General features: G+C 36.7%; 1 protein-coding gene across 1 annotated transcript; it reads right to left on the bottom strand.

Moving 5' to 3' along the window:
• Positions 1-567: 567 nt before the first annotated feature.
• LOC117295517 (heterogeneous nuclear ribonucleoprotein 87F-like) lies at positions 568-13,603 on the bottom strand. The gene is made up of 12 exons (XM_033778209.1): positions 13,439-13,603; positions 12,677-12,717; positions 11,925-12,091; positions 11,310-11,462; positions 11,022-11,070; positions 9,397-9,479; positions 7,197-7,425; positions 6,892-6,927; positions 6,300-6,551; positions 3,900-4,079; positions 2,970-3,065; positions 568-2,212 (listed from the first exon to the last, which is right to left on the bottom strand). Exons 1-12 carry the CDS (start codon positions 13,501-13,503, stop codon positions 1,962-1,964), a joined length of 1,602 nt encoding a protein of 533 aa, XP_033634100.1. The 5' UTR covers positions 13,504-13,603; the 3' UTR covers positions 568-1,961.
• Between the last annotated feature and the right edge of the window lie 837 nt (positions 13,604-14,440).

Below are 14,440 nucleotides of genomic sequence, written 5' to 3'. Positions count from 1 at the left end.
GGGGAGGGGGGGGGGGGAGACGGGGGGCGACGGTAATTGTACACGTAAAGCAAGTCTTGGGAGGACTAGCTGTTCCCCTATCCCTCTTCTCAGATGCCTACAGCTTTTAGGGAAGTAGTATCCGCAGAGCTATTATAATATATAGAGTAAATCAAAGAGCCAGGCTTATTTACTTTTGAAAAAAATACAGCATTTTGGGATTACCAGGCAGATTTAAAAACAAGTCAGGAATTTCTCAGCCCTGAACAGGCCTGGAATTTTACAGAGGCCACGAAGGCCATGGCCTCCATTGCCCCTGGTCTTGGCCTTGGTGCCCTTTCAAAAATTCCCATAGACTTTAAGATTTTCCAATGGAAGTGCCCTTTTCAAAATGAAAATGGCCTTGCCCTCTCAAAGATGAAATTCCAGGCCTGCCTGAAGAAAACGCCGCCCTGAAGCAAACGCCTCCTTGAAGAAATCATGTGAGGACGCTTGACCGATGACAGAGAAGATGCCAAATTGCTTCAGTGGTAAAAAGAGACAAGTATGCAGTCATGGAAACGGCACAAAACACAGCAAACATTTCTCTACAGTTTAACAATTTATTTTATTTGATCTGCAGCAGGGTTGTTCCACCTCGGTTTTCCTACATGAAGAATGGACAGAAATCTTCATAGTTTACCCGTTTATAAAAAATATCCTTACAAGTTAAAACAAAGGGGAAAGTTTCGACGGAAACGGTATAAAAAGACTTTACATGAAATTACATCAAGTTCCTTCGTCATCATGTAGTAATGTTTTGCGGCTTGTTTTACACAAAAACATAAAAATTCATATCACAATATTGACGAGACCAAATAATTTCCCTTTCAGCCTCTTGTGTATAGTTGTTAATATCATGGCTCTTGTATGGTTCAGTCTCCCAGTTGTTTATCGATGTCTGAATCGTACTTGAATTCTTGAAAACGTCTTGATTAATAAGACAGTCCATTCCATAAGAGGCCATTTGAAATCAATCCTCGCTTTGCAAGTTGACAAGTCCATCATCCCTTACAATCTTGCTAGATACTGGTTATAAATTGTTCCTTTAAGCATCATGGAAGGATAGTTTTCAGTCCATGTTTGATAAAACAAAATCATATTAAAACTCTAAATGTTGACAAATTGTTTGACATTTATACTGATTCAATATTATTGTTCTTTGAGAAATAGTGCAAGTATGAAGTGGCCGTTTTAAGCTTAGATTGTCGTCTTATCTTTAAGTGTAAAAACTTCCGACTGAATTAAAAATCATCAGGTTACGGTAAGTGACTTTTGTGCTCAAGTTTTTAATAGCCTCATATTTGGACTCTAGCAGGATCTTTCCAAAGGGCTAAAAGTATTTGTTTAACATACAGTCATACAAAACTACAAATACATGCTCATTCTATTTACAAAGTGGACATGGTGATTATGATGCCCCAAATTAAAATAAAATAAAAACTAAAAAGACGTTAGTGGCCGGTCTTTACAATGACTAAAACAAACTTTATAAACAAAATAATGAAGCCAAATTAATAGTGAGTTCATTTAACACTTTTTCTACAGGAAATATTTCAAGTTGGCAAAATCTTTTCAAAATATCATGCGAGTGTCATCCAGATGTTCAAAATGAAAAATGTGTTTTCCTGACATACTGACAAAGTAACTTTTTAAATTTTTTACTTAAATTTCATAAATGATGTCAGCTCAGCTGTGAAAGTTGTTTTAATGAAATTCAAACAAATACTTGTGTATGATTACACAGCAGACCACATTTCTTTAAAACTTCCCATCAGTTAAAAAAAAAAAAATCTCTTGAGGTAAATATTTGTAGAATCTGAGTCTGGTTTTGAAAGATAACACACGTTAAGAATCTAGTTCCTGTAAATAAGAAGAACAGATAATTATTCCACTTGGTTTGTTTCTACATTTTGTAGCCAACATGAGACAATGATGGGAATTTATCTCCTGTATGGATGGAATGGAACGGCAGCGTTGTTTCCACCACGTGCAGCAAAGTTACCAGCAGCCTGAGGTGTCCCACCATACATCTCCTGTGAATGGTCTCCTTGTGCTGGTTGTCCATAGTTCTGCTGCGGTGGTTGTTGTTGTTGTGGTGGCGGATGTTGTTGTTGTTGTTGTTGTTGTTGTGGTGCTGCTGCTGTTGCTTGACTGCCGTAATTCATACTAGGGTCAGTGCCGTATCCTCCAGCTGATGAAAGAGCCAATAAGTTTATTAAATTAATCAATCAATTAAGCCAAACAGCAACAGGTGGCAGACTGTACAAAACATTTTGTTGTTATAAGTTACTGATGCTGGGATACAATAATAATAATAATAATAACCGTATTTATAACGCGCCTTTTGCCAAAGGATACAAAGCGCCAGGTATTATTACTGCAAGGAGTGGAGCGATTTTTGAGATATAAGACCTAATCCTTAAGCACCATGTAATGGTTTACAAGGTGCTATGGCGCAATATGCTGCCAATCCAGCCAGGAACACCGGGGCGAACCCCTTCTCTTTTCGATAAGTGCTCTGGGTTCTTTTACATGCGTTTACACAACACATAGGACCAACGGCTTTACGTCCAATCCGAAGGATGAAGCAATGGTTATGTGTCTTGCTTAAGGACACAAGTGTCACGGCTGGGGATTCGAACCCACACTCTGCTGATCAGAAACACCAGAGTTTGAATTCGGTGCTCTTAACCACTCCCAATACAACAATTCAATAATAAACTAACTTCATAGGATTGACCATTACATGAGCACTGCACAGCATGCTACTGACCATCTTCATGTTGGTCTCAGTTGCTTCTGGTTCAACATTATCTTCCTTATACTCCACAGATTTTTAACACAAACGCCTTTGTAACAAACTGTTTCTAGTTATGGTCTTGTTTCTACACAGCTCTCCGTTTAAGTTAATTTTCTCATCAGATTCATGAACTGAAACAAGATTTTACCTTGTGGTTGAGTGAAGTTCCCTTGGGTTGGGGCGCTGTAATTGACTCGTTGAGGTCCGTAGCCTGATGCTTCCTGTGGGTAGTTCCCCATGTTACCTAAAAACCAAATAACATAATCATCAATTCACTACCTCATAACAAAATCTCTATAATTATATCAAGTCATTTTATAGTCATGAAATAACCAATGTTTTGAGAAAGTTACTTTTCAAACACAGTTCCACACCATAGTGTTAGCCAAAGGGGGTGTCTGTGCATCTTTTGGACACCCTGTTATGTTTGTCATATACATGGACATTGTAAATGTATTTTAAGTGAACAAGTTTTAAAATGTTCAGCAAATTTTGACACCCTTTAAAAAAAACCTGGCTAAAATCTTGTTTCAAACCATGAAATATAGAAGGTAATGTTAAACAAAAAAAGGGGATTTCACTTGATTAAATATTTAAAGGAACACGTTGCCTTGGATCGGTCGAGTTGGTCTTTGAAAAGCATCCTGTAACCGTTTGTTATAAAATCGATATGGTTAGAAAGATGTTGTAAAAGTAGAATACAATGATCTACATAAAAATATGCCTCGAAATTGCGTGGTTTTCGTTTTACCTCGTCGACAAACACAGTCGGTCATTTATGGTAGTCAAAACTTTGACTCCAATAAATGGCCGACCTTGTTAGTTCGCGACGTAAAATGAAAACCGTGCAATTTTGAGTGATACTTGTGTGGATCATTATATTCTACTTTTAAAACATCTTTCTAACCATATGCATTTCATAACAAACAGTTACAGGACGCTTTTCATAGACCAACTCGTCCGATCCAAGGCAACGTGTACCTGTAAGTTAGAACTGTCAACCATGAGCATGTTATGTAAACCACTGCAGGTTAAACTTCCTTCTTCTTCATATTAAAGAGAGTAGATTCTAACGAACCATTTTGTGGGAAGTTGTTTGGTTGTGCCGGTTGATTGAAGTTTCCAGCGTTATATCCCTGGTTGGTCGGTTGTTGAGGGGTTTGTTGATTATACTGGTCAGGTTGCTGTTGGGGTTGAGCTTGCTGTTGCTGCTGCGGCTGCTGATAGTTACCATAGTTACCATAGGTCTGTGGAACGCCTGACAGAGAGAAACACAAAGAAATTTTACCTGTGGACATTTACGTGATTACTGGAGATGATAATGTGTTTGGTAGGATTGCATTTGTATGTTATGGTAAAACCAAGTTGAAAAATTGTTGATTGGACTGTGATTGTTATCTTTTAATTTAAAGATTGGGATGTTGGAGGACTTGGTTGACAGGTTAAGAATTCAGGGTTAAAAATTTTTATCTTTGAAGAACAAGACTGTCAACTTTATCAAATACCACAGCCCAGTTTCATGGCTCTACTAATTACAGAATTCTTCTCTTCAGGCACCATGAAACCTGTAAAGCACACACATTTCTGTAGGCAGTTCTGTACTTATGGCATCCAGTAAAGCACATAGTCTTATGGACCTCAAAAAACAAAATCGTGAAGTAAGCAGAGCCATGAAATTGGATCCAGGTTCGGTGTATTATTTTCAAAAAGGAACTGGAGCAACTATACAACTCAAGTTGCCTGTTCTTACAATTTGAAATAAAAATAGTTTAGATTTGTTGATGATACGGTTTAAATATTGAAATGGGTAAGTGTTGTTGCTGAAAGTTGTGCTCCTGATAAACACAAAATGAAGAATAACTAGGGATTAGTTTATAAGAATTAGTTAATTACAAAAATCACAAAACAACAAAGCTGGAATCACAACTTCCATTGTTAGTCAACAAAACCAATGCAGGTAAATGCTGATAAATGTTCATGCAGCTTTTAGGTTAGACCACTCGGCCACCACAAAGTTATGAAAACATCAGGGGGAAAAAAAGTAGAGAAAAAAAGGGAGAACAAATTTCAGAAATTCAACCTGATATAAACATCAGCAAATTTTCATTTCATCTGGCCAACATATTTTGATCTTGACGAACAAAAATGTATTGCGATTTATATGTAAATGCAATGTTAGATTATAAAAATTTAGTTAACCCAACATCATTGATTAGCATTCACTCAAACAACTGTTTAACAAAAACCAGAACAATGGGTGAAAAAGCCAAAACAACCAACATTAAAAATCACAACGCTTGGTGCAAAACACCATCAATAGGTGCAAAAATCAAACGACAATGGCCAATAGATACCTAGAGGTTTATTAAAGCGGGGACTCTTTAGAGGTGGTACGTCACCGCCAACGTTGGGTCGCCCTGGGGGATTAGGAGTGGGGTAATCATGAATCATCAGACATAGGCATGCTAGTCATATAATAATGCCAATACAACAACAATCATCACTACAGGGGAGGCAACAATGGGGTGCCACTGGGTCGCCCCTAGGATTAGGAGGGAGGGGGGTAGGGGATGTAAACAGGAATCATGAGACTTAAGCATGCTGGTATTATAGGGGCATAAGTACACAGTGAAATGGACATGCAAGGGTATACATGGTGTAGTAACACAAATAAGATTGGACTCTACTGACCATTCACAAATTAATTAGGTTCATGTAATTATTCTCTAAAGGAACACGTTGTCTTGGATCGGTCGAGTTGGTCTATAAAAAGCATTTGTAACCGTTTGTTATAAAATGCATATGATTGGAAAGATGTTTTAAAAGTAGAATACAATGTTCCACACAAACATGCCTCGAAATTGCACGGTTTTCCTTTTACCTCGTCGACTAGCACGGTCGGCCATTTATGGGAGTCAAATTTTGGACTCCCATAAATGGCCGACCATGTTAGTTCGCAAAGTAAAAGGAAAACCACGCAATTTCGAGGCAAATTTGTGTGGATCATTGTATTCTACTTTTAAAACATCTTTCCAATCATATGCACTTTATAACAAACCGTTACAATTGCTTTTTATAGACCAACTCGTTCGATCCAAGGCAGCGTGTTCCTTTAAAGTTGATTTGTGTGGTCTAACAAGAATTCCGAAGAGATTATAATCTCTTGAATGTTTTTACTAATAATTTCATATCCATTTGTTTTTTCGACAATCCACCGACTTGATCCACCATGAAATGGAAATAAATTCAAAATGTTGTGATATTCTTTGAAAAAGAAATTTTCTTCCATTTCCATAAATCCTGCCTGTCAATAACTTTGTATATCAAACAAGTACAATATCACAATAAGATTACTTCGGCAGAAGATAAGCAGAATACACTGATTCAAACATAAAGACCCAACGTTACCTCAACTCCAGTATTTTTAAACCCAACAGTTTTTACCTAAAGTTTATACGCATCTTAGTAAGAACCTTACCATAATTGCCTTGTTGCTGTTGCTGAGGTTGTTGTTGTTGTTGTGGTGGTTGCTGTTGTTGTTGTTGTTGTTGAGGTTGACCATAACCACCGTTATAACCTGCTTGTTGTTGTTGTTGTGGTGGTGGTGGTTGTTGTTGTTGGTTATAGCCTCCTTGATTACCATTATTGTACTGGTTCCTGAAGCCTTGATTGGGCATTTGTCCGCCCCTCGGACCATAACCCTGCTGCTGTTGCTGACCATAGTTACCTCCTGGACAGGGTCAAATAGTCAAGAATTTCAAAGCTAGGATTTGAAACTTTGCATGGTGGGAGTAAAACTAAGAGAGGTTGCGGTAAACCATTTTGATATAACTCTTTGACTTTCAAAGCTGCTGCTTTTGAAGGCAGATACATTTTGGTATTCGTTTGTTTCTGACTTTCGAGTGATACTCTCTTGTATCAACTTTGCAAAATATCCTTTTTTTTGCATCTTCATGTGCATCGGTGTAGGTCTAAACTATCATACCAGTCTCTTTTTTTCTTAATGTAAGAACTGTAATTATTCATCTCTTTCTTAAAGTTTTGCAAGACTTTAGATTACGGTTCCTTACCCATCTGTCCTTGTTGAGGAGGACCTCCCCACCCTCCTGCAAGATCAGAGAGACACAAAACAAAATCTTAACTTTTGTTTGTTATAGCAATTATGCTCTAAATCTTAATACTCTGAAGTTTCAGATAACAACCTGGGAAGTAGCTAGCGGCAACTCAAAGCGGGTGCAACTCTTTCCATTTCAAATGTAAAGTAATGTACCACAAGGGAAACCGACCGGGTAAATTTAAAATTCTACCAATGTTAGAACATGCTGAACAATCCTGATTCATTTTGATCCATTTTATATTTTATCAGAAGCCTCACCTTGCTGTCCAAAGTTGCCACCTCCTTGGTTGTACTGATTATTCCCAAAGCCCTGGTTAGGATTAGGATTCCAGCCCTGGTTGAATCCACCATTATTGGGGCCGCCTCCTTGTCCACCCCTATGCATTGGGTTGAAGTTACCCCCTGGCCCTCCTGGACCCCCAGGGCCACCTCCTCCTGGGCCTCCCATCTCATTCCTGCCTCTTGGCTCAGCCTTCTTGCACTCCACCTACAGGGATAAATAAGGAACCCATCGTTTAAAACAAACGATTTCATGATCATGAGAAAGAGAGGTCAAAGCGTACAAAGGTTCTCTGCATTGCAGACTCGCTACATTTTAGAGATCCTTGCTACAATTTTTCTCTCCAGAATTCAATTTAATTCAAGACAAAACAGTCAATTAACAACACATATATATCGCCACAAAATGTTCTCTTAATTTCCACTTTGTTTCTTCAGACTTCAAAACTAAAATCTGCAGCTGGAATACTTTCCATTTCTTTTCATAAATGTAACCCAGAAATGTTATCTTTGGCTATCTTGTGTAGAGATAATTAAGTTGTGTATCTACATCGCACAACGGAACCACATCAAATGCAAATGGCAGTAGTTGATACAGTGCGTGGAATTCATTAGCGGATTGAAGCCACTAAGACGCCATTTTAAGACTCCCTTAACACACACACTCTCTCTCTCTCTCTAACCACACATCTCTACATGAACATGGAGTGCTAAAATGGTGGATCACAATAAGGGAAGCTTATCACTAGGTTCTCAGGTCACTAAATGCCTCTCGTAATATTCATGCATGACGTCACAATTCTTACCCAAAATGAGGCTATAGGCGCACGTCCGCCACAACTTGCAGTGGCTGTGCCCATCGCCTCATTTTGGGTTAGAATTGTGACGTACCTCACGCATAAATATGAAGAGAGGCGTATATCCTATCTATGTTATTCTTAAATAAATAAATAAGCCAAACCACTTGGAGCACAGTGAGTTATAAAAGTACCTCATACTTTCTGCTAGTTTTAACATATGATACTTTACATACATTGTACATCTAAAACCTGTCTGCGACCTACTTCAAATCTTGTATACTCTCTACCAATAATCATCTACATTTTACTTGCAATAACTCTTGCCATTAAGGTAAATTTCTACCTGTACGACGTGGCAGAGTCAACTCTATCGTTTTAAACTAACTTCCTCATACATGTAGATTCTTAATACCACTGCATAAATGTAAGTACCAGTATTTCACTAAACACGGTAACTACATACACTGCATTTAAACTACATTTACAGTAGTAATAGTCTGTTAACACAATGGTACTATGGTTCATAACACCTTTTTTTTCTCAAAATAATTGTACGTAATACATAATGTATTAAATTCCACCCATGAAATATTGTATTTATTGACGAGTGTAAAATAATCCATTTGTGTCCGATACGGGTCACTGGCTCCAAGTAACTTTAACTTATTTATTGTTAATCAATAACCAACCATTATGTCATCTGCTCACTACATAAAACAATTGAATCCCTCCACAATTTCTTAATGAGAAACGCAAATCATCAAGGACTACAAAAAAAAACCACTTTATTTTCTGCGACCTTGGTAAAAATGCTGAATGCTTTCTGCACAGCCAATCAAATTTTAATGCTTCTGATAGAAACAAAAGTAGTGTGGAAGAATAACGAAAACAACTTTTTCAAACAATTAATAAAATCTCATTGTTTTCATCCCCAGCTCATGAAAAATGTCCATGTTTTGGTATCACGCTAACATGACACAAAGGTTGGTGAACACTTGTAACGAATAGGAACACAAAATTAACAATAATAATGCTATTGCTACCAATTAATGGAAAGAAAAACCTTTTCTCTAGAAAAACTGTTTCTCTACACACTCACTTGATATTCAAAATTTTCAACTTTTTAAATTAATACGTTTTTGAAAAAGTCAAATTCCAAAATGAAAATCATATTTTTTTTTTTTCACCTCATGTTCTCATGAGAAAACTTCTCATCCAAGTTTAAGCCGAAAAAAAATCATTGAAAAAACTATTTCAGCATATACTTGTATGAAAAAGTAAGCATCTCTGAAAACTCAAGTTTCTCATCACACACACTCATTCCATCTCTCACATCATATAACACAAATTAAGAAGTAAATGGGAACATAGAACTGCACCGTTTTGTTATCAATGTTGAAAAATCGTGTCCGGCAGACTCTGTCCACGGTGTTGTCATCGGCGAACGTCACAAATCCAAAACCTAGGCATGCGAGGTAGTCGTATATAAATTGTGGATATGTAGAACATTTCAAGATTACCACTGGTTTGATCTTATGCTTTTGATTGTCACTTGACCTGAATAAAGTCACATGTTGGTCACATGGTTTCTATTGGTCACATGGTTTCCTCTCTCAAAGACTATTCTATGAATGTATGGCATATGATCCATATATTGTTACCTAATCATTTTCATCAAATTTTGAAGGATAAGAGTAAATCACTTAACACTTTACAGTAACTCTAACTTTCAAAAATGGCTGTTGTGTTGTGGTGAAGTTATTAACTGTGTAATGCTTGAAAATATAACAGCGATGAGTGGGGGGGGGGGCGGTAAGTGAAATCTACTCAAATGAACTTTTGAAGAAAGAAAAAAAAGAAAGAAAAATGTTTTTAAACCCACAACCACCAATCTTATAATTTTTGCATGTGTCTTTTTTTCCTCAAAAAAGAACTTTGAGATAGTGTGAAATTTTTATTTGTGGCAAATTTGTTCCAAATAAGGGAGTTGAAATTATTGAGAGATTTAGGCAAGATCAAAAGCAAATGGTAACCAGTCAGCACTTGTTAACCTCATCAAAGATATCTTACTCATCAATACCTAAATAGAAATACAACTAAATAAGGAAACAAAATATTGGTTAAGGTTACTAATACAGGTATGTTACTTAATATTACTAAGACATGTATTCAACTCCTTGTAAGGGCCAGCAAGTTTGGAATGAATTAAGCCTTAGCTAGAAACACTTGGGTTAAAGCATAATAAGGTGTTAAGAGCAATAAGCTAAAGCATGTGAATGAAAGAAATATGATTTGTTGTAACATAGCAACTTAGATTAAGGTCTTAACAACTATTCCAAATAGCTTAGTTGAATAAACATGGTAACCTCCTTCAGTTTCTAAGCGAGATATTTCAATATTAAATTGGGATTCAATTTCATAAGTTTGGCAAGATTTTATTAATTTGTTAGCCTCTAGGAATTGTAGCTTACTTAATGAAGCTGTGTACAAGTACATATTACTCTTAGAGTTACATAGTTTATATGCACCTTTAAGGGGCACAATATTGCCTTTAAAGTTAGCTTACTTTATCAAACCAAAGTTTCAATGAATGAGATGTTGTAAATTAAAAAACATTGGTTCAATTGAAAAGACCAAACATAGGAATCAAGGAAAAGTACCCTTTTACCTAAATTTGTACTTTTTCATCCAAATGGCTTAACGACAAACTGTACTCGATATAGATTGAAACTAATCCATAGTTAATAGCTTAGTTATGTCATTACATAATTTACAACTTCAAGCATGAATACAAATAAAATACACCAATTTCAGAATGACCAAAAAATACACAATTATAAATTCTTGTTGTATTTTAGCAAAGACAAGCGCAAAACGTCACAAACTGGAGCATATGAATATGTATTAAGAATTTCTTGCAAAGCAAAAAGGTGGAAGAAATTGCGAAATTGATTACAATCTTTGAGGCAAATTGAATCCTGTTTTGATGCTTAAAGTAACTTACCTCTACTCTTCAAGGTTTGGCTGTCATGCATAAGCACAATATCTTGAACCTGAAAACAAATAAGAAAACAAACAAACTTAACAGATCAATTCGTACAACTTTCTTTTCAATTTCTTTTAAACCTGAGTTTTTAAAACCTTATTAATCTGTTTTTTTATGTTATAAAAAAAGAAAGTTGACTAGAAAATGTAAACTTAAAGAACAGACAAGAAATTTGTTGAATAACAGAAATATGCATCAATAAAACCAAATTAAAACTTAAAGTGATGTTACGACATGTCAACTTACCGGTAAGTTTTGGCTGTTGAAGAAATTCCTGAGTCCCTCCTCGGATGTTCCTTGAGCGATTCCTCCGACAAACACTTTCTTGTCCAGGCTCTTGTGTGGCATCGGTTTGCTCGGAGGAAGCTGTCCTCTTTGAACACTTGGTTTGGGGTCAATCTTAAAAAAACAAACACATAAACAATACTTTATTAACATCAGTCAACCTTGTCAAGTGTTCTTGAATGAAAGACCTTTGTTGGTCAAACTGCAAGGACCTTCTGTAAGACTTTTTACTGTGGTGTATTAACAATTCTAAAAACTAGAACCCCAGTTACTTTCCAAGAGGATGGTCACTTCTTTGTTATACAATTAAATCATCATAACTTTTTCTATGATTTCTTTTGGGTGGTCTCAAATTTGACCTACAGCTTAGTTGAAGGGGCTGTGACCTCATGATCAAAGCAGGTCTATGGCTGTACATGGAATTATGACATCCATCCCAGTTCCTTTAAGCGTGCGTGTTCTCTCCAAAGGTTTTGTATGGAGGGAGTGCGCTTCTGTGCAGTAACTGATTGATAATTCAAAACTCCATGTACAGTCATGCTTTGAATGTTTCAAAGTTATAAAAGTTATTTTTACCTCTCTTCCATTCAATAAATGAGGTCCTGTCTGCATAATTTTTGTGGCAACAGCTGGGTCTGCAAAGGTGACGAAACCAAAGCCCCTGTTCTTCTTTGTAATTGAGTCCTCCATCAACACAATGTCCGACACTTCACCAAACTTCTCAAAGAAACACTGGAATTCCTCTGATGGGAAACAAAAAATATAACAGTTTTACAGAACTAGGCTTACAAGTTACAACTAAATATAGTCTTCAAAGTAATTAATTAATCAACCTGCCATTTTAAAAATTTACAACAGCACAACTACTACTACATCAACCCAAGTGGCAGCTTGAGATGGCAAGGTTGAGAGTAACTGCTGACATAAAGGTCTGGAACAAGGATCAACATTTAAGGAAGAAATGTTGAAATGACGGCATGTCAACCTTATGATAGGCCCCAGAGTTATAGATTCCAAAGAGCTTCTGGGAACAGTGTCCGCAGCACTAGAGATGTAGCTGAAAGAGCAGGATTTCTTTGTATCTGTAGAAATAAAACAGAGCTGTCTGCCTGGTTAAAAAAATAGAGCTCTCTATTTTTTTAACCAGGCAGATCTAAATAGTCTGAATTTGGATTAGAGGCTGGCATGATGAAGCTCACGCAACACATTGCTCGTGAATGCAGCGACGGAGCTCATTCAACGTCTTAACCATGGTCTTAATTGGTCTCCTTCTGCTTAGGTTCCCAGGGAATTAACAGATTGCTACTTTAAATAAATCTTAAACATACCTTTAGTGACCTGGCTGTTAACAGCACCTATGAATAGCTTTCTGTCAAGGAGAAATAAAGAAACAAATAAGATTGGTGAAAAAGAAAAGGTATACCAAAAGTAAAAAAATACAAGCATTCTCCACAATCCACTAGTGTGGAATGAGCACCCTTAAGATACATGTAAAGCATAATAAACATTATGTGCACGCACAGCCATAATCATGGGTGGGCGCACAAAAACGGGGGGAAAAAAACGGAAAAACTAAAAGTATTCCCATGATTCCCGGCTGTGCACTATAGGAAAAGTTTCCGTATATATGGCGCCACCACTTTTTCATTCGATATGAAACCAACCTATAGTAGCTATAATATCCCTTTTTGTAAAAATGAGTGAAAAAGTGGTGGCGCCAAACAGAAAGTTATCCTTAAAAAAAAAAATTTGTCCTTCACCTTGTTGAAATGTTGTGAAAAGGGATGCAGTTGGAATTGGTCTCTTAAACGTTAAAAACCTTATTCTTGAACTGTGACACCCAAAATCATCCACAATTTTGAAAGAAATTATTATTTGCAGGAAAAAAAATCAGTACATAGGCCTCCTGCACGACTGGTTCCCCCTGCTCATTCACGGTTTTCAACCCTTGCATGCAATGTTTTAGTTCTCAAAAATGTTGGCAACCAGCGAACTGGAAACAATAAATAAATCTTCCACATTTTCCACCCAGGTTTCTATCTCTTTTTTTAAACAAAACAAAACATGCATATCCGATAATGAATACATACCCTGGTTCTTCACCCATCTTAAGTCTTCTTAAATCAGTTTCTGATTTATTTAGAATAATATTCATACGCAAACGACCACTGAAATTCTGCAAAACGGACGATCAAAATCCGAGACAGATGTAGGGCACATTCACTTGTGTGAAAAGAATTAATGAGTCGATTGAAAATGTTCGCTGGTTGCCTATCTTTGTCCGTTGTAATTACAACTTGTAAAGCAGAGTACCAGCGCAGAATAAACGCGGCGTGTATGTATAGACCTTATCGCAAATACCAATGCGCACGCGCAGACTGTTGAATGAGGTGCATTGTGGGATATATATGGATCAAATTTGGATACCAGCAAGACCACAATGCACCTAATTCCTAGCTTTACGCGCGCGCCCCGGTATTTGCGAAAAGGTCTATGTACGACGTGTGTATGTATGTACATGTACTTGTGTACATACGTGGTGTACGTCCGTGTTGTTGCACGCACCGTGTGTGTTTCTGCATGCATAATTTTTATGAAAATAAAATATGTTTGTTTCGAACAAAAGTGCCTCTTGATAAAAAACGAAGCATTTCTTTCTAAAATTTCCTTTAACAAAGTCTGTCTTCATAATAATTTTAATAAACAAACAAACAAACAAACATAAACTGGGCTAGCGAGTGACCTCAAAGAGTAAGTAGGTCATTGTTGCTAGTCTTTGATCAAGACCCGATCTGCGTACCGTAAGCTTGTTTTACTGATGCACTCCGTACCATTCAAACACTATTACACCATGTGCGTCTTTGCTAAAGGCTATGACGAAAAGAGTTGTTTCCCACGATCGCCTATAATGGTCAAATTGATTTTGTAAAGGAGGGGTGGTTAAGTTTTTAGTCATTCGTTTTTTCATAAAAATTTCCAAAATAGTTATTTATATTAATGTTACAAATATACACAAGTTAATTAACATGTAAAATTGAAATTGTTATGTTAATTTTGTAGTGTTAATTACCCAAAAAATTAACAATTAGTTT

Source organism: Asterias rubens, chromosome 10 (assembly GCF_902459465.1).
Source record: "Asterias rubens chromosome 10, eAstRub1.3, whole genome shotgun sequence".
NCBI lineage: Eukaryota > Metazoa > Echinodermata > Asteroidea > Forcipulatida > Asteriidae > Asterias > Asterias rubens.
The sequence above is the reverse complement of the archived record's forward strand: the minus strand, read 5'-3'. Positions and strand labels throughout refer to the sequence as shown.

What these genes read in the sequence shown, in the direction of transcription:
- LOC117295517 (XM_033778209.1), bottom strand. Translation starts at nt 13,503, where the DNA reads ATGAATATTATTCTAAATAAATCAGAAACTGATTTAAGAAGACTTAAG. An exon ending in ATTTATTGAATGGAAGAGAG is followed by an intron (nt 11,463 to 11,924) that starts GTAAAAATAACT and finishes TGTTTTTTTAAG; the next exon opens with ATTGACCCCAAACCAAGTGT. An exon ending in TCCTCAACAAGGACAGATGG is followed by an intron (nt 6,552 to 6,891) that starts GTAAGGAACCGT and finishes GACCCTGTCCAG; the next exon opens with GAGGTAACTATGGTCAGCAA.